The sequence below is a fragment of the Scyliorhinus torazame genome, chromosome 5 (genome assembly GCF_047496885.1).
Source record: "Scyliorhinus torazame isolate Kashiwa2021f chromosome 5, sScyTor2.1, whole genome shotgun sequence".
Taxonomy (NCBI): Eukaryota; Metazoa; Chordata; class Chondrichthyes; order Carcharhiniformes; family Scyliorhinidae; genus Scyliorhinus; species Scyliorhinus torazame.
Window position 1 is genome coordinate 254,652,638 of NC_092711.1, and position 21,065 is coordinate 254,673,702.

At 47.1% G+C, this 21,065-nt stretch overlaps 1 protein-coding gene across 1 annotated transcript in view; it reads left to right on the plus strand.

Moving 5' to 3' along the window:
• The first annotated feature begins 9,979 nt into the window (after positions 1-9,979).
• The window catches only part of zdhhc9 (zDHHC palmitoyltransferase 9), a 172,977-nt gene continuing 161,891 nt past the window's right edge, over positions 9,980-21,065 (plus strand). The window contains exon 1 of the mRNA XM_072505377.1: positions 9,980-10,408. Within this exon, the coding sequence (XP_072361478.1) occupies positions 10,251-10,408 (158 nt within the window). The 5' untranslated portion in view covers positions 9,980-10,250. The remainder of the gene's footprint in view (positions 10,409-21,065) is intronic.

Here is a 21,065-nt window from a genome sequence, read left to right on the forward strand (position 1 = left end):
ATTGATTGACTGGTGGTCAATGAATTGGCCAAAAGCCCCAATTCCACCTGGTAACAGGTGGTGATTGGATCCTATCACAGTGTAATGATTTTCAGAATCCCAAGGAGTTCAATTTGGCTCCTGACAGCACACAGACAAGAACCTACTCTCTCCCCTCCATGTTTTCTTCAAAGGTGTGAGTGCTGCATTTCTGAAGCTGCAGAGAACCTTGTATGAATGAATCTGCAGGAAAATGAGTACAGGCTGCAAACAAAGACCAGGACTTGCTCTCTCTTTCCAGAAAGTCTGCGACTGCTGTGTTTCTGAAACTACAGAGACCTGAATGAATCTATGGTAAAAAAAAACTAAAACTAAAACCAAAGTTGGAAGAGGAGTAAGGTGCTCAAAACAACCACCTCAAACAAAGAGTCCTTTTTTCCTTTTACTTATGATTTTCACCCCTCTCCTCCCCTCTGTCTTTGGCTGTCCTGTGTGTGTGTAGAGGGTGTGGGGCAAATTAAAATGGGAGATTAAGAATGAGATAATGGTAAGTAGTTATATTTGCTTCATATTCATTATAGTTCTTGTTATTAATAACAAGTAATTGTGTTTACATTTACAAACCTGGTGACTGTAATTATTGGGCAGCCAAGAGCCAAAGACGTTGGGTACTTTTCTAAGAATTATTGGCTAATTCACTTGCGTTGTAACTCCAGATCAAGTGGGGCTGGAATTGACGCGCACTAACCCAGGTGCCGTAACAGGGCGGTAGGGATGGAGTCCAGCAATGGACTTGGTTCAGACCAGTATTGAGATAGGATGTGGAAGCAATTGGAAAGTTTGTTTTTTAGTGAAATTGCACGGAGAATTGTAAGGTGCCACTTACAAAAGCCCAATGGAAGGTGCTTTCTTGGTGATAGACCTTTCTTGGTGGTTGATAGACAAGGTGCTTGAAATAGAGAATGGTCAACAAAAGATGACAGGAAGGAATGGGGAAAAGATAGGCAGAATGCACCATCAAAACATAAAGGGTGTTGTGATGGCAGTGGGTTCAGAGTTGGTCTGATCTTGACATGGTGAGGATTTCTTGGACGTTTTCACCAGCAGTGATTTGGGAAAACATATAATATTAATTTAAACTGCTGAGTGATTATTTAATACAGTCCAGAGGACCCTCGTAACCTCGGTGGACTGGCATCTGTTCTGTATAATATTCTCCTTCAAGGAGCTAGAATAAGGACACATGCTAGTGTAAGAATTAAGAGTGTTCCCAAGTGTCCAGGCCATCGAGTACCTTCGTGTCAGTTTGTAAAATTACAGTATGTGAGAACAATAGAATGACCTGTGCTCCGTTCAAGATTTATCCTTCTAATTGTTTGCAAATTGAAATTGGGAGAGCGACATGTCCTTGTAGACAAGCAAATGCTGATTTGCTCCTTTTTTCATATAAATTTACTTAGCAGGAGTCAGGAATCATAAAATATTTGTTCCAGAATAGAAAGAAATCAGCTGCTACACACAGTCTTCCAATTTTCTATTTTATAAATTGATATAACAGTATTTTGTACCTTTGCAAAGTGTTAGGAACATTATAACCACTGTGTGGAATCATTGCTCATAATTTGTGCTGACTACTAATGACTTGCTTGTGGCATTGAAAGGATGTGTAATCCTGATCTTTAAAATGCTAAGATGAATTAATAACTTAAATGCAGGCAGCACGATGGCGCAGTGGTTAGCAGAGCTGTCTCATGGTGCTGAGGTCCTGAGTTCGATGCCGGTCTCGGGTCACTGTCCGTGTGGAGTTTGCACAGTCTCCCCAGTCTGCGTGGGTCTCACCCCACAATCCAAAGATGTGCAGGGTAGGTGAATTGGCCACGCTAAAATTGCCGCTTAATTGGGAAGAAAAATTTGGATACTTTAAATTTTAAAAAATAACTTAGGTGTGATCAAGGTATTTAAATTGGACTGGGTATCCAGCTGGATGATATATCATAGAATCCCTACAGTGCAGAAGGAAGCCATTTGACCCATCAAGTCTGCACCAACCCTTGGAAATAGCACCCTACCTAGGCCCACATTTCCACCCCATACCTAACCCAGTAACCCCACCTAACCTTTTGGACACTGAGGGACATGGGAAATCCAGCGAACCTGCACATCTTTGGAGTGTGGGAGGAAACCGGAGCACCCGCAGGAAACCCACGGAGACACGGGGGGAAAGTGCAAATTCCACACAGTCATTCGAGGCTGGAATTGAACCCAGGTCCCTGGCGCTGTGAGGCAGCAGTGCTAACTGTGTCATTGTGCCACCATGCCACCAATCAATTTGGCTTAAAATCGATTTCAGATTAGAATATCTGTCCCTAGAGCTGACATATTAATTAACATATTGGGGAGAACTATAATCAAGTACTGCTTTAGTTGATGATTCCCAATCTATTGTGACTATGGAAAGGTAATTTCAAGGGAAGCAACTGGTCTGAGTTACAAAATATTTGATAATTTTCCTTTTCTACACTGTATGACAGAAATCAGGGCCGGGATTCTCCGAGCCTCCGTGCCGGAATCGCGCTCGGCGTGGGGGCGGAAAATGGGCGTCAGACCCACATCGGGTCTGATGCCGCACCCACGATTCTCCGGGGATGGAGAATAGCCGCCAATTGTGCACGCGTGGTCGACGCGGCGCTGGCCGGGGGCCATTGAGAGAGGCCCCCGCGGCGATTCTCCGCCGACAACTGGCTGAGTTCCCGCCGGCGTTGTTCACTCATGGTTCCACCCGGCGGGAGCTCAGAGTGGCGGCTGCGGACTCAGTCTGCAGCCGCCCTGGTGGGGGGCGGGGGGGATCCGTCACCTTGGGTGGCCTCAGGAGGGCCAGGCTCATGATCAGGGACCACTGATCGGTGGGCGCGCGCGTGATCTCGGGGGACCTATATTGTCGGGGCCGGCCCGCGGTGTGGCTCCGCCATGCTGCGCGGTGCCGCCGCCCCAGGCAGCTGAAGCGCGCATGTGCGGACCCTCGGCCGGAAGTGCAGGGCCCCGAATCAGCAGCCGGAGCTGCAAGGAGCACTCCGGGGTCCTGCTAGTCCCCTGCTAAAACAGAGAATCACTCTGGACCTTTCCCACGAAAGTCCAGAGTAATACACGCCCTTTTTCTCGCGGGTGTGGGGACATAGTCCCATTAGCAGAAAATTCCGTCCCAGGATCTTTGTATTTGGAGAATTGTAGGATTAAATTTAAGTCCGTTCTGGAATTCTTACAAACTCAACCAACAAGCTTTCCATGCCGCCACCCACCCGCCCCAGGCCAAGGTTTCAGAAAACTGCAACCTCATTAGTTTTGGAAAGCATGGTGATTTTGAAAATTGCAAAGAAAGCTGAGATAATATTCTGCCCGTACCCAATGGTGAAGATGTGAAAATAATTTTGAGCCATCGGCCTCAATTAAATCAAGACAATGGGTTGTGGGGTACCATCTGTGTGGTCTGATGCAGCTAGCTGGATTAAGGGTGGCCAATCTTGGGCTGATCCAGCTGACAACCAGATATGTGCCCCTGCATATGGAAAATCCCTGCTTACCCAGGTCTCATGAAAATAATTCTAAACTTAAGGTTTTAAACTGGGGCGGCACGGTGGCACAGTGGCTATCACTGCTGCCTCACAGCGCCAGGGACTCGGGTTCAATTCTGACCTTGATGACTGCCTATGTGCAGGTTGCATGTTCTTCCTCTGTCTGCATGGGTTTCTTCTGGGTGCTCTGATTCCCTCCTGCAGTCCAAAGATGTGCAGGTTGGATGGATTGGCTATTTTAAATTGACCCAAAGGTCAATGTCCAAAGGTTAGGTGGGGTTATAGGGAGAGGGCAGGGGAGTGGGCCTAGCTGGTGTGCTCCTTCAAAGGTTTGATGCAGAATCAATGGGCCGAATAGTCTTCTGCACTGTGGGGATTCTATGTTGGCTTGGTTTCTTCACCTCCATTGCACCTGAAACTGACCTGAGCTTGCATTGTACATACTCCAACTATTTTGAACTTGAAATGTCAATCAGGTTCCTGGATGGCAGTTTGAAATAGGTAATTGATTTGGGCTCCCAACAGTAGGCCATTCACAAAAGATTGGTAAGGTTATTTGGAGTTCCTTACTGGTGATAATGGCAGGCATAGCAAATTAAAGTCAGTCCGACAATCTGTTTCTTAAAGATATCAAATTTCCACATTGTTGTGCTGTGGTGGTATGTATTAGGGGTAATACGGTACACCATGAATGCCGAGGAGCTATTGGAGGACAGATGCTGGGTCCCGATTCGATCTGCCGCCTACTGGGCTCCACCCAGATAGGCGGGGTATAAGAACCTGGTTTACTCCCCGCAGCTGCATTCTGTGACTGAGCTGCTGGGGAACAAGTCTGAACAAGTCTGCTCAATAAAGCCTCGATTGAAGTTCTCTATGTCTCGCCTCGTGTGTGATCGATGGTGCTACAATTTATTGAGCAGACTTAAAAAGGAATATGGAGCTCCGGATCGCCCCGGAGTGCCTGCGAATCGGCCCCCAAGCAGCTAATGCAACATCGGCGTTTAAACACTGGCTGGCGTGCTTTGAGGGGTACCTCCGAACGGCCCCCGGCAGACCAACGGAAGACCAGAAGATGCAGGTCCTGCATTCCAGAGTGAGCCCCGAAATCTACGCTCTCATCGAGGACGCGGAAGAATTCCCAGCGGCGATCAACTTGCTGAAACAGACCGACATTAGGCCCGTCAACCAGGTCTACGCACGCTACCAGCTCGTGACGAGACGACAAATCCCCGGGGAATCGCTGGACGAATTCTTCAATGCGCTGACGATCCTGGGAAGAAACTGCGACTGCCCAGCGGTAACGGCGAATGAACATACGGACCTCCTGATCAGAGACGCTTACGTAGCAGGTTTGGCATCGTCGCAAATTCGCCAGAGACTTTTAGAGAAAGACTCTCTCGGACTCACAGAGGCACGGGCCTTGCAGCCTCCCTCGACGTGGCCTCCCAAAATGCCCGCGCCTATGCCCCCGACCGCACTACAGCCCCTTGGGCTCCGTGGACCCCCGCCGCGACTGACCCCCCCGGCACCCTCCACCCCTCCGCAAGCGTGCCAGAATCCCAGACCACCCGGGGGGGGGGGGCCCGCTGCTACTTTTGCGGGCAGCCGAAACACCCCCGCCAGCGCTGCCGGGCCCGCTCGGCCACCTGTAAAAGCTGCGGCAAAAAGGGGCACTACGCAGCGGTGTGCCAGTCCCGTGGGGTCGCCGCTATCTCTGGGGAACAAACAGGACCATGGGTTCAACCCCCCCAGCGACCCACGGGCGGCCAACGGCCGCCACCATTTTGGACCCCGGACACCACAAGGGGGGGATGGGCACCGCCATCTTCCTACCCACGGGCCGCGTGCGATCCATGGGAGCGGCCATTTTGTCCATCCCCGGCCACGTGCGACCCATGGGAGTGGCCATTTTGTCCACCCCCGGCAGCGTGCGATCCATGGATGCTGCCATCTTGGCTGACAGGCAAGGACCCCAGCGTGGACGGCTCCACACTGCCTGAAGACAACGATCTGATGCATCAACCACGTTTGGCATCGGTGACCCTCGACCAGTCGCGGCCCCGGACGCTCCAGACGACAACGACAAAGGTGCTGGTGAACGGGCACGAGACGCCGTGTTTGATCGACTCGGGAGCATGGAGAGTTTTATTCATCCGGACACGGTAAGACGCTGTTCCCTTGTAATTCGGCCAAGCACCCAAAAAATTTTACTGGCAGCGGGGTCCCACTCCGTTGCAATCAAAGGGTTCAGGGTCTGCATCGCAAACCTAACGGTGCAGGGGAGAGAGTTCAAAAATTACCGGCTGTATGTCCTCCCCCATCTCTGCGCTCCCACTCTCCTGGGGTTGGACTTCCAATGCAACCTCCAGAGCTTAACATTTAAATTTGGCGGCCCTATACCCCCACTGACTATCTCCGGCCTCGCGACACTCAAGGTCGAACCGCCCTCCTTGTTTGCGAACCTCACCCCGGATTGCAAACCCGTCGCCACTAGGAGCAGACGGTACAGCACCCAGGACCGGACGTTTATCAGGTCCGAAGTCCAGCGGCTGCTGAAGGAAGGCACAATCCAGGCCAGCAATAGTCCCTGGAGAGCTCAGGTGGTAGTAGTGAAGACAGGGGAGAAGCAGAGGATGGTCGTAGACTACAGTCAGACCATCAACAGGTACACACAGCTAGATGCGTACCCTCTTCCCCGCATATCCGACATGGTCAATCGGATTGCACAGTACAAGGTCTTCTCCACCGTGGACCTTAAGTCCGCCTACCACCAGCTCCCCATTCGCCCTGGTGACCGCAAGTACACTGCCTTCGAAGCAGATGGGCGGCTATACCACTTCTTAAGGGTTCCATTCGGCGTCACGAACGGAGTCTCGGTCTTCCAACGGGAGATGGACCGAATGGTTGCCCAGCACGGTTTACGGGCCACATTCCCGTACCTCGACAATGTTACCATCTGCGGCCACGACCAGCAGGACCACAACGCCAACCTCCACAAATTCCTCCAGACCGCTAACGCCCTCAACCTCACCTACAACGAGGAAAAATGCGTGTTTAGCACCGACCGTCTAGCCATCTTGGGCTACGTAGTGCGTAATGGAGTGATAGGCCCCGACCCTGAACGCATGCGCCCCCTCATGGAGTTCCCTCTCCCCCACTGTGCCAAAGCCCTGAAACGCTGCCTGGGCTTCTTTTCTTTTTACGCCCAGTGGGTCCCCCAGTACACAGACAAGGCCCGCCCACTAATCCAGTCCACTACTTTTCCCCTGTCGACAGAGGCCCGCCAGGCCTTCAGCCGCATCAAAGCGGATATCGCAAAGGCCACGATGCACGCCATCGACGAGTCCCTCCCCTTCCAAGTCGAGAGCGACGCATCCGACGTAGCTCTGGCGGCCACTCTCAACCAAGCGGGCAGACCCGTGGCCTTTTTCTCCCGGACCCTCCACGCTTCAGAAATTCGCTACTCCTCAGTAGAAAAGGAGGCCCAAGCCATAGTGGAAGCTGTGCGACATTGGAGGCATTACCTGGCCGTTAGGAGATTCACTCTCCTCACTGACCAACGGTCGGTAGCCTTCATGTTCGATAATGCACAGCGGGGCAAGATAAAGAACGACAAGATTCTGCGGTGGAGGATCGAACTCTCCACCTACAACTATGAGATCTTGTACCGTCCCGGAAAGCTGAACGAGCCGTCCGATGCCCTATCTCGCGGCACATGTGCCAACGCACAAGTGGACCGCCTCCAAGCCCTCCACGAGGACCTCTGCCACCCGGGGGTCACTCGCTTCTACCACTTTATAAAGGCCCGCAACCTCCCGTACTCCGTCGAGGAGGTCCGAACAGTCACCAGGAACTGCCAAATCTGCGCAGAAAGCAAACCACATTTTTTCAGGCCAGATAGAGCGCACCTGATAAAGGCTTCCTGTCCCTTTGAACGCCTCAGTCTGGATTTCAAAGGCCCCCTCCCCTCCACCGATCGCAACACGTACTTTCTTAACGTCGTTGACGAATACTCCCGTTTCCCCTTCGCCATCCCCTGCCCCGACATGACCGTGGCCACGGTCATTAAAGCCCTCTGCACCATCTTTACCCTGTTCGGTTTCCCCGCCTACATCCATAGCGATAGGGGGTCCTACTTCATGAGTGACGAGCTGCGTCAATTCCTGCTCAGCAAGGGCATAGCCTCGAGCAGGACGACCAGCTACAACCCCCGGGGGAACGGGCGGGAGAGAGAGGGAGAACGGAACGGTCTGGAAGACCGTCCTACTGGCCCTACGGTCTAGGAGTCTCCCAACTTCCCGCTGGCAGGAAGTCCTCCCGGATGCCCTTCATTCTATCCGGTCCGTGCTGTGCACCACCACGAACCAAATGCCTCACGAGCGCCTCCTTGTCTTCCCTAGGAAGTCCGCTTCTGGAACGTCACTTCCGACCTGGCTGGCAGCCCCGGGACCCATCCTGCTCCGGAAACATGTGCGGGCGCACAAATCAGACCCACTGGTGGAAAAGGTACATCTACTCCACGCCAACCCACAGTATGCCTACGTGGCGTTCCCAGACGGCCGACAGGACACGGTCTCTCTGCGGGACCTGGCACCCGCCGGAGCTCCCCACACACCCCCAACACCAATCACCACCCCCTCACTCCCGCCGGTGCACCCCACAGCCACCCCCTTCCTGGGGGGATCGGTTCTCCTCCCAGGCTCGCCCAGGAGTAAGGAAACAGAAAGGGACAGCGCGATGCTCCCAGAGTCGACCGGACCCGAGCCAGCACCACCACCACCACCACCACCCGGGCTGAGACGATCGGAGAGGGCGACCAGAGCACCATCTCGACTCATCGAGTCGACTTAAGATGTATATAATTCAGCGGCATTGTTGTAAATAGTTAACGCTGCTAATCGGGTAAAATGTGAATAATTCAGTGGCCCAGTAAAAGTGGCATGGTTGTATATAGTTCAATGGTTAAGGCACCAACCCTGTAAACCCCTACCACCATACCACCCACCACCCTGCTGGGTTCCTTTTTAACAAGGGGAGAATGTGGTGGTATGTATTAGGGGTAATACGGTACACCATGAATGCCAAGGAGCTATTGGAGGACAGATGCTGGGTCCCGATTCGATCTGCCGCCTACTGGGCTCCACCCAGATAAGAACCCGGTTTACTCCCCGCAGCTGCATTCTGTGACTGAGCTGCTGGCGAACAAGTCTGCTCAATAAAGCCTCGATTGAAGTTCTCTCCGTCTCGCCTCGTGTGTGATCGATGATGCTACATGTGCCTCATTGAGATATTGGACCATAATTTGCTGCAGTAGTGAATCTAATGGTGGATGTTAATTAGGCAGTCCCTTGCCTGTTTATGCTCAACAATATTTTGTAAGTGCCAGCTGAAAAACTCAGCGAGGGAAACCAGGCATCTTGAGTGAACTGAGCAAGTAACTGTTTAAATGAGATGCACAATCCGATTTAAGGATCATGAAATGAATAGAAAAAAAGTAAGGACTGAGAAGGAAGTGTAAATTAAGTGGGTGAAGCAAATTGCAAATCAGGTGCAGAAAGAGAAATAGAGAGGGAAAAGAAGACGAGATTGAGAGGAAAAAACAGGGAATTATAACTTTAAGAAAAAAGATTTCATAAATGTAAAACATCCAACAGTTAAAAGCTGAAGAAATTAGCCTCCACACTTGCAATACTTAATTTTCAATGCCGGTGTGGCTAATTGGCAGTAGTCAAAAATGAGCATATCGTTAAAAGAATCTCTGATGGCTAATCCAGTCTGAATTAATACAGTATATGCAAACTTTAAATGGCTTCTTAACAGCCTCCTTGCGTCATTGGAGCTCTAACTTTCTGTAGCGAATATCTACTGCGCAAATACAACAACTTCACGCCAGTCAATGCAGCTGAATCATGAGCCAGTAAGATGCTGGTTTTATAAAGATAACAGCTGCGCGGTGCCTCTCCGACAGGACAGCAACTTTTGGATTTCATATTTCATCGCAAACCAGTCTTTGCCTGAAGTTGTTGTCAGCATCTGCGAATCCTTTAAAAAAAAATTTGCACAGCAAACGATGGGGTTAAATGATTGTGATCAGGGGCGCTGTTGGGAGTAGGGAGATGAAGCACTAGTGTTTTTGTTATCTTTCCTGATCCCATCTATGAAAATCCCCCCCCAGCGGCCGTGGTCGGTGGCTAATAACACCTGAAAAGCCACAAGCCGCCGTTTGCACCCTCTGTGCTGCCCTTGGTTAAAGCGGGGCACGGTGACCACTCTCTCTCTGGGGGAAGGATGATGCGAATGAATGGGCTCGCTTGCGAGTCGCCGGAACAGCGGGAGGCGCGCGCTCGCTCGCTCGCTCCCGGCGACGGGAAGCAGCAGGTGAGCGGGGGCGCGCGCTCGCTCGCGCGCAGAAGGCCGTGTGACAAAGTGGGGCTGGGAAAAGGGCGTGGCCGGCCGAGCTCAGGCTCAGCCTGAGAGATGGAGCAGCGCAAGGCATAGCACAGCAGCCCGGGCAGAGGCAGGAGGAGGCGAGGCAGACTCGGGGAACAAAGACACGCACTGGAAGGGAGGCAGCAGCAGCCAGCTGTAACGAGCGCTGTCATCGAGCCCAGACACTTAAAAAAAAATACACAAATAGATTCAAATTAGGTTTTTTGGCACACATATTTCGTTGTGAATAATTATCGAAGGGAGTACAAAGCGATGAAGAGCGAGAAAAAGCCAACGCGGAAATGGCAGAAGCTGCCCGGGAGAAACACGTTCTGTTGCGATGGCAGGATCATGATGGCTCGACAGAAAGGAGTTTTTTACCTCACCGTCTTCCTCATCGTGGGAACCAGCGCGCTGTTCTTCGGCTTTGAGTGAGTAACAATGACAGGCATTGCCGATTGCTGTTCGCGGGAGGTGGAAGGGTTTCTCAGCACTTGGGACTTCTGAAAGTGGCGAGAACCGCATTATTTAAGCAGGGAAAATCTTGGTGTTTTCGGAGCGCAGCTACGAATTTCTATTTAAATCCAATCCTGGCGTAGAGCTTGCAACTGATTTACATGAATTTTAAATCGTGCTGTGTGGAATTAAAAGATACCGTGCCGACTACTTTTGTTAACCTGTCAAATCTTAGCTTTCGGATGTAAGTCACTCCTTTGTGGAGGGAAAAAATAAATCTCCCTGGTGTTTGTTCCCGAAGTGTTTGTAATCTCTAATTTTTACTCTCGAATTTCACTTGTAATCACAGTGACCTTGGCAGCTGTGGTGTGTGTTAAAAATATCTGAATCATTTCTAGATTCTGAAAAATACACAATTTTGCGAATTGCTATCTTGGCCAGTGAATGCAAGCCTCAAAAGGTCACATATCTTGTGGACTGGGAATGGAGAGCAGCGAGACGGCTCAAGTAATTCTTATCCTGGTGACGTTGGCGATGAAATGATGCGTTATGATTTGATTTCCTTCATGCTGTCGTTTTTGGCAAACCTAGATAAAATGGCTTGCCAATTAAAGTTCGCGGTGTCCAATTTGAGGCAGTTACCTTAGGAGTACTTATTTATAAATATGATGACTCAGTACCTTTTTTTTTTCTCGAAGGTATTTAGAAGTTTCCAAACCTGTTTTCTTAAAAGATTCAACCGATTGCTTCGTGGTTAAATGCACGGCGGTGTGCTTAAAAAGCCATTGATTTCTTTCATGGCCTTATCCCAGTTAATCGCAGCCGGGGCAAGGGTGGTGGATGCCTTCATTTTCCTGGAAGGAACAATGTCAGTCGTTGCATAGCAGCGTCTGGGAATTGTCTCGCCTCCGCGCAACCCCCCCTCCCTCCCCCAATGGACAGTTGCAGGTATCTTGGTGTCTGCTTAAGGACACAGTGGGGATGTGACTGTAATTGCTTTCTGGTCAAATAACCTATTGAAGAATGGGCACCTGCTCGGCTAGTCTGCCCTGCCACCATATTCAGGAAGGGGGGAAAAGTGGGTATTTTCTTTTCTGAATTTGTAATACATTTAAGGAATTCAACAGTCCGACCAAATTGTGTGTTCTATTCCTCACTTTTACAATAGCAGTTAGCTATGTAAATATTTGTACATTTATTTCCTTTCTCCTGAATTTACAGTATTGATTGTTTAGAAAATAAAATGGTTGCGATGTGTATTAACAGTAGAATTGCTAGTGATTATAAATGTCACTGGTTCACAGAAGTAGGGCTCGAGCTTTGCAGTATATAAGATCAGGAAGTAGGAAGTGTTTGTATTCTGACTCCCTCCATTAATCCACTTTATTTTCTTCCTTGGCACTTTTGGTAATTCATTACATTAATGCTGTTCAAACTATTTTTGCACAAAATTCTTTGGTATATTTTCCTGAAAATTAACTTCATTTCATCTGTAAGCAAACCTAATGAATATTTCCAGATTATGTCCAGCTCGAGCAGACCCACGTAAAGAGGCGTTCTTTGCTTCAGGAAGCTATTAAGACCAATAAGAGTGGTAGTTATTGTATTCCACCCAAGTTGACATTGCCCATGCCTTGTTTTGCCCAAGCTCTCTTTCCAAATTCCTTGAAGTATTGTGCAATATAAGCCCTTTGTATTTATTGCTGTATCTCGCGCAGCTCAAGGAATGGGGAAACTGAAAAAATGTAACTGCTTTCTGCTTGTCCTTTGTAGTAAGCATGCTTGAAAAGGTTGAAAGAAAACGGGCAGTGCAGCTTAATAAATGATTTGTTTCTATCAACGTTTGTGCTTTACTTTGTCAGATGGTAAATGTTAACCCGCAAGCAACTGATTGGAATCCAATCTCAAGCCTTGCAGTGTGATATACACAAATTAGTCTTTACATAATGATTGCAAACTGCGCAACAGTAAATTTAACAGATTAATGCTCCACTTTATTGCTCCAGGTTTGCAAAGAATTCATGCCAGTGAGAGGAGCCTTTGTATTGAGTTAAAAATGTGGCAAATGTAATCTCACTAAATGGGAAGTGTTGAGGTATGTGAGAGATTTTATACTTGGGTGTGTTTTGCACCAGGATTTGTGCAATGACTGGGAATTTCTGCTTGGATCCAAGCATGTTTATTTGGATTATGAATACCACCCTTTTTCCCGGGTTATTGCACAATGTGTTTTTTGTTTGTTTGATAATCCAAAGAGATACTGGACATGACTTTGAAACACTATTCGCAGAGAAGCGTAAAGGGACATGGTCCAAGTATGAAAATGCAAAAGCCTGTGGGATTTGGCTCATCATTTTATTTTACCCTTATTGAATTATTAGGTTTAAATCTTGGATGGGTTGAGATTGCAAATACTAGTGATTTTTAAAGTAACTGATGAGTAATCAAGTAGTTTGAGATCGCAATGCAGTTATCCTTGTCTTTGTCACTGCATTGATTTTCCCCCAAGGTTTTCAGAATCCTGCCATCAGGCTCAAAAGGGAGTCTGAACCCACACTGGGAAACAGTCACTCATCTGTGATTGCCCCCAAATATGCCAGTTGTAGTGCCTCGCCATTCCATTAGTGGCGGTGGGCTGGCTTTCAAAGTTGGAGGGTCAATAGGAGGCCCTCCAGCTCAGAAGCAGCAGAAGGATACTTTATTTGCAGGTAAGAGAAAGGGAGACCCTCAAAAACAGAGTTACACTCTCATCAACATTTTGAAATTTTAAAATTACCAAAGCAACTGGTCTATCATTGGCAGTGGGTTGGGGGGTTTATTCCAATTGCAGTTGAACCCAGGTGTGCAGGGAGGGCCTCAAAACCCTGGAGTGCTACCACCATGGTCAGCCATGTGGAGGCTGTCTCAGGTAGCAGGACCTGTTCCCTAGCACCTCCAGGACCTGGTGGCTGACTGGAAGAAATCCTGTTATCCTCTGACAAAGGCGATTAATTAGTGGAACTGACCACCCACTGCTGGGCAGTGCTACCACCCCAACATTAAATGAGCAAGCATCTTGTGCTCTCTGCAGTTGTGAATTCCAAATATTAATAACCCTCTTGAGAGAAGAATTTTGCCCTTGTCTCCATCATAAATGGGGGTCCTTTTTTAAAAGTGAACCCCTAAGTTCTAGATTCCCCACGAGGGAAAAGTGCTCTCAACAGCTATCCTGTCAAGCCCCTTCAGAATATTATATGTTTCAATAAGATCTTCTCATTTGTCTTACATTTCAATCCGTATAGGTTCAATCTTTCCTAAAAGATGCACCTTCACCCCAGCAATCAATTTAGTGAGTCTAAGTGAGTGAGTGGGCAAATACATGGCGGATGCAGAATAATGTGGATAAAGGTAAATATATCCACTTTGGATGGAGAAACAGAATGGCAGAGTATTATTTAAATGGTGATAGATTGGGAAATGTTGACGTACAAAGGGACCTGCGTGTTCTAATATACTAGGCACTGAAAGTAAGCATGCAGGTACAGCAAGCAGTCCAGAAGGCAATTGGTATATTGACCTTCATTGCAAGAGGACTTGAGTCCAGCAGCAAGGATGTCTTACTGCTGCTGTACTGGGCTTGGTGAGACTACACCTGGAGTATTGTGTGCAGTTTTGGCCTCCTTATCTAAGAAAGGATATACACCATAGAGGGAGTGCAGCGAAGCTTCAGCAGACTGATTTTTAGGATGGCAGGATTATCGTATGAGAGATTGTCACCTGGGCCTGTGTTCACCAGAAGAATGAGAGCGGGTCTAATTAAAACAACTAAAATTCTGACATGGCTGGACAGACTTGATGCAGTTTTTTGGAGGGTGTAGAGCAAGAGGTCACAGCCTCAGGATACGGGATAGGCAATTTTGGACGGAGATAAGGAGAAATATCTTAATTCTGAGGGTGGTGAACCTATGGAATTCTCTACCACAAACTGCTTGAAGGTTGAAACACTGAATATATTTAAGAAATAAATAGATTTCGAGACTCCAGAGATGTTGAGGGATGTGGGGAGAGCGCTGGAGTATTGCATTGATATTAGAGGATTATCCATGATCATGTTGAATGACGGAGCATGCTCGAAGGTCCTACTCCTGCTCCTGTTTTCTATGTTTCTGCAAAATGTCTCAAATTCTGGTATATCACTTCTTAAATAAGGAGATCAAAACTGTATATGGTACTCTGTGTGACCTCACCAGTGGCCTGTACAGTTGTAGTGAGACTGTTCTATATTTATACTCCATCCCCCTTGCCGTAAAGGTTATTTGCCCCTCTAATTTCTTGTTATACAAACGTGCTGGGTAGCACAGTGTCTCAATGGTTAGCACTGCTGCCTCACGACACCGAGGTCCCAGGTTTGATCCTGACTCTGGGTCACTGTCCGTGTGGAGTTTGCACAGTCTCCCGTGTTTACATGGGTTTTGCCCCCCCCCCCCCCCCCCCAAAACCCAAAAGATGTACAGGGTAGGTGGTGGATTAGCTGCGCTAAATTGACCCTTAATTGGGAAAAGTCAATTGGGTACTCTACATTTTAAAAAAAAAAAAAAATGCAAGTGTGCTGACTTTTTATGATTAATGTCCAAGGACACCCGATTTCTCTGTACCACAGCATTCTGCAGTCTCTTTCCATTCAAATAATGTTCTGCTTTTCTATTCTTCCTCCCATAGTGGAACATACATTTTCTCACATGCTCCATCTGCAAAAAAGATTTACCCACTCACCTAACCAATCTGGATCCCCATTGCAGACTCTTTATATTCTTCCAACAATTGTTTAAATCACCTATCCTTGCATTGCAAAAAAAAATTTGGCCACAATACTGTCTGTCTCTTCATTCAAGGCATTGACATAGACTGTAAATAGTTGAGGCTCCAGACTGATTCTTATTGCACCCCACTGATTACAGTTTGCCAACCTGAAAATGACCCATTTATCCTGCTCTGTTTACTGTTAGCCAATCATCTGTACACATGCTTATATTAATCGCACCCAACACCATGACCTCTTATCTATATCTACTGGTCCCCCTTTATCCATCTTGCTTATTTCCTTTCATCAGTCAGTGTTGACTTTTGCTGATTTTATTATATATATTTTTTTATATCTTGCTACTACTCCCTTTAACTTTATTGATTGTTGTTGGGCTAATTATTTTCTTGTCTCCCTCCATGTTTGAATAGGGGCATTAAATTTGCAAATGTCCAATGCCTTTTCCCGAATCAAGAGAATATTGGAAGATTATAATAACATCTCCAATCTCTGCAGCTACTTTGTCTGAGACTGTAGAATGCAGTGTATTAGGTCCCGTGGACTTGTCAGCCTTTAATCCAATAGTTTCCTAGTACTCTTTTTTTCCTAGTGATCATGATTGTTTTAAATTCCTCGCTTCCTTTTGCCTCTTTATTTTTTTACCATTCTTAGAATGCTTATTCTGTCCTCTACTATGAAGATGGTTACAAAATACTTGTTCAAAACCCCTACCATTTTGTTATTTCTAATTAATTCCACAGTCTCATCATCTGAAGGACCAACATTTACGTTAGCTATGTCTATACTTTTTTCTATCCTTATTTCTATTACTTTTTAAAAACAGACAAAAGCTTGTACATTTTTTGCTAGTTTGCTCTTATTCTAATTTCCCTCTAATTGTTTTTAGTCATCCTTTGGTGGCTTCTAATATTCCAAGTCTTCATAGAATAATAGAATTTACAGTGCAGAAGGAGGCCATTTGGCCCATCGAGTCTGCACTGGCTCTTGGAAAGAGCACCCCACCCAAGTCCACACCTCCACATTATCCCCATAAACCAGTAACTCCACCTAACCTAAGGGCAATTTAGCATGGCCAATCCACCTAACCTGCACATCTTTGGGCTGTAGGAGGAAACCGGAGCACCCGGAGGAAACCCATGCAGACTCCGTGCAGACGGTGACCCAAGCCGGGAATCGATCCTGGGACCCTGGAGCTGTGAAGCAACTGTGCTAACCACTGTACTACAGTGCTGCCCCTGTCTTCTGTCTTTGCAGGATTGTACATCTTTTATTTCAATTTGACACCATCCTTGACTAATTTAGCAACAATGGAAAGAAAATTACTTTTTGTAGCTAAAATCCTCTATCCCTGGTACAATTCTGGTTAATCCCCCTTACACCCTCTCAAGAAGGCGGCACGGTATCACAGTGGTTTGCACTGTTGCGTCACAGCGCCAGGGACCCTGATTCGATTCCTGGCTTGGGTCACTGTCTATGCGGAGTCTGCACGTTCTCCCCGTGTCTGCGTGAGTTTCCTCCGGGTGCTCCAGTTTCCTCCCACAAGTCCCGAAAGACGTGCTTGTTGGGTGAATTGGACATTCTGAATTCTCCCTTTGTGTACCCGAACAGGCACCGGAATGTGGCGACTAGGGGATTTTCAGTGACTTCATTGCAATGTTAATGTAAGCCTACTTATGACACTAAAACTATTATCATTATTATTCTTAAAGAAATATCTCACATCCTTTCTAAAGCGTGGCGATTGGAACTGGATGCAATACCCTAGTTGTGACCTAACCAGAGCTTTATGAAGGTTCAGCAAAACATCCTTGCTTTGTACTCTGTGCCTCTATTTATGAAGCTAAAGATCCTACTTTTAAAAAAATATAAATTTAGAGTACCCAATTCACTTTTTCCAATTAAGGGGCAATTTAGCGTAGCCAATCCACCTAGCCTGCACATCTTTGGGTTGTGGGGGTGAAACCCACGCAAACACGGGGGGGAATGTGCAAACTCCACACGGACAGTGTCCCAGAGCCGGGATCGAACCTGGGACCTCGGTGCCATGAGACTGCAGTGCTACCACTGTGCCACTGTGCTGCCCTCTACTCTTTTAATATATCCTTCCAGCTTCAAAGGTAAATGTGCATGAACCCCCAGGTCATCTGTTGCTGCACACTCTTTATAATGGTGTCATTTAAGTAAATATTTCCTTTCCCTATGCCTTCTGACAAAATGCATTACCTCACACGTCTTTTAAATTCCATCTTGTCACTCGTCTGCATGTTCTGCTATCCCATGTTGTAGTCAATTGCTATCACCCTCATGTTGTTGCACCGACAATATTTGATGACATTGGCAAATTTTACGCCATTCAATATCAAAGCCATCTATGTATGTCAAGAGCAGTTGTCCTAGAACTGATCCATTGGGAACACTGCCATCTACCATCCCCGGTGTGAAAAAAAACAACCAAGTGTTATGTCATGCTTTCTGTTTTTGGTCATTTGTTTATCCAAGTTGACATTGATCCTGCTATTTATTCCATGAGCATCAATTTTGTCAACCAGTGTTTTTATGTGGTACTTTGTTTAATGCTGTCTTGAAATTCATTTGAACACCATTCACTGTATTCCTTTCAACCTTGTGTTCCTTCATCAAAAAAATTCAAAAATGAAATCAAGTAGGACTTGACAAACTTTGAGTTTTGTCCCAATTATTGCTTCTAAAACCTTGGCCACCATTGAAACGAACTGGCCTGCAGTGACGAGAAATACTCTTGCATCATTTCATAAACAAATGTCACATTTGACACTTTCCAGCCCTCTGGCTGTACCCCCCAAAATCATATTTAGGGACAATTAGGGCACGGGTTTCTGCTATCATTTCCACTTAGCAAGCTATCCAGAAAAGGTGAATTACTGAATCTAAGCATAGCCAGCCATCACCTCTACTATTTCCGCTTCTGCCATTATTTTAGCATCCACTTAGTGGATGCTGATACAGAGTACTCCTTAACTATCGTTAGTCAATTGTACTTCACCCACTTGACTCGTGGCTCGAAGCATATATGACCCTCTTTGAACATAAGAACATAGGAATTAGGAGTAGACGTAGGCAATTCAGCCCCTCGAGCCTGCTTTGCCATTCAATCAGATCATTGCTGATCACTTCCTGGTCTCAAAACCACCTCCCTCCCTGTTCCCGATATCTATTTGACAAATTTTTAAAATCAGAAATATATCTAATCTCCTTCTTGAAACCATTTAGTGACTCTGATTCCACTGCACTCTGGGGCAGCGAGTTCCACAAATTCACCACCCTCTGTGAGAAGTGGTTCCTCTTCATCTCAGTTCTAAATCTACGGCCTCTCAATCTATATCTAACCTCTTCTTCTAGATTGACTTCAAGGGGAAACATTTGGTCTACATTTACTTTATCAATCCCTTTTAGTATTTTATATATCTCGATCATATCCCCCTCATCCTTCTAGCAGGTTATAAACCCAAACTGTTTAATCTCTCCTCATACATCAAACTTTCACCCCTGGAATTAATCTGGTGAATCTCCTCTGAACTACCTCCAATGCCACTACATCCTTCCACAAATAAGGAGACCCAAACTGGACACACTATTCCAGATGTGGTCTCACCAACACCCTATACAATTGTGAAAACACTTCTCTACTTTTTATGCTTTTTCCGGAATAGAACCGATCCTACTTGAATAATTCACCCAAAGTGAAAAATGCAACCTATTTTTTTTGTTTGTTTTCTCGTGCTCTCTATCTCCTTTGTCATCCAAGGAGCCCTGGATTTGGCTTCCATACCTTTTATTGGAAAGTAGCTGTTCAGTCGTGGAAATGTTTTGGTCAGCTATTGTTACCATTTTTCCTGTCAAAAGTTGGTTTCATTTTGCTTTCACTATATCCCATGGGCACTCTTCCAATTTCGGAATTTTACTTTAAATTGCTCCTTGCTCTTCTCTGTTATTAATCTAAACATTATGATGCAGCGATCACTCTTGTCCAAGTGCTCTCCCACAGACATTTGGCCCACTTCATTCCTCGCCACCAGCAATACCTCCTTCCTATGGTCAAGAAAGTTCTCCTGGAATTTTCCCCTTTATTCTAACATTATCCCAATTAATATTGCGTATTTAAAATATCCCTCTCTAAAGAGTTCTTGCACATCTGTGATTGTTCCTGCAGATTTGCTCTTTTTTTAATAAACATTTTATTGAGGTATTTTTTGGTATTATAACAACAACACAATTGTCATGTGAGAGTACCTTTAAGGAATGGGTGTTTAAGAAATGTACCTTTAAGAAATGGATGATTATCAGTGATGTCAGAGTGTGGGTGGAGCTGGGCTGTCTGTCAACTTTTTACTTTTGTTTTAGGCTGTTTGCTGCAGGGTGTGTTTTAGTTTTGTTTTCAGTGTTGGAGCTGAAGCCAAAATAGTTTTCCATTTCTGCTGTACCACATCGTAGAGTGGGCCGTGTGCTCCCCATACCACAATCTAATAAATGTTGTGGGTCAGGTGAACGCCATGGTACACTTTGGGGTTCTCTAAACCCTGGCACATAACACAATAAACATGTACACAAAACTATAAACATAATGCAAAAGCCATCTCCCTCCTTTACAAGTCCCAGCTTTATTAACCACCTACTGTAAGCTGAACTAACCCCCCCCCCTCTTCTGCTGACGATTAATTTTCCGCGAAGAAGTCGACGAACGGTTGCCACCTCCGGGCGAACCCTAACAGTGACCTTCTCAAGGCGAACTTGATTTTCTCCAAACAGAGAAAGCTAGCCATGTCCGATAGCCAGGTCTCTGACTTTGGGGGCTTTGAGTCCCTCCAAGCTAATAGTATCCGTCTCCGGGCTACCAGGGAAGCAAAGGCCTGAACGTTTGCCTCTTTCTCCTCCTGGATTCCCGGGTCTTCCGACATCCTGAAAATCGTCACCTCTGGACTCAGCGCTATGCTTGTTTTTAACACCGTGGACATGACATCTGCAAATCCCTGCCAAAATCCCCTAAACTTCGGATATGCCCAGAACACGTGGACATGGTTCGCCGGTCCTCCCGCACATTTTGCACACCTACCTTCCACCCAAAAGAATCTGCTCATCCGGGCCAATGTCATGTGAGCCTGGTGAATGACCTTAAATTTTATCAGGCTGAGCCTGGCACATGTTGCGAACGCATTGACTCTACTCAACGCGTCTGCCCATAGACCATCTTCTATCTCTCCTCCCAGCTCCTCCTCCCACTTGTGCTTCAGCTCCTCGGTCTGCGTCTCCTCTGACCCCATAAGTTCCTTGTAAATGTCCGAGACACTCCCTTCTCCTACCCACCCTCTGGAAACTACCCTGTCCTGAATTCCCCCTTAGCGGTAGGAGCGGAAAGGTTGACACCTGTTTACGTAGGAAGTCCCGCACCTGTTGATACCTGAATTTGTTTCCCCTCGCCAACCCAAACTTCTCCTCCAGCGCCCTCACACTCTAAAAGCTCCCCTCCATAAACATATCCCCCATCCTCTCAATCCCTGGTCTCCGACATATCCGGAGACCCCATCCATACTTCCTGGGGAAAACCGGTGATTATTACAGATTGGGGACCAGACCGATGCTCCCTCTGCTCCCACATGTCTCCTCCATTGCCCCCAGACTCTCGGCGCCGCCACCACAACTGTGCCGGCGGGAACGGCAGAGGCGCAGTTACCAATGCCCCCAAACTGGTGCCCTTGCATGAAGCCGCCTCCATATGCTCACATGCCGACCCTTCCCCCACCACCCACTTCCTGATCATGGCTAGATTTGCTGCTCAGTAATAGTTACTAAAATTT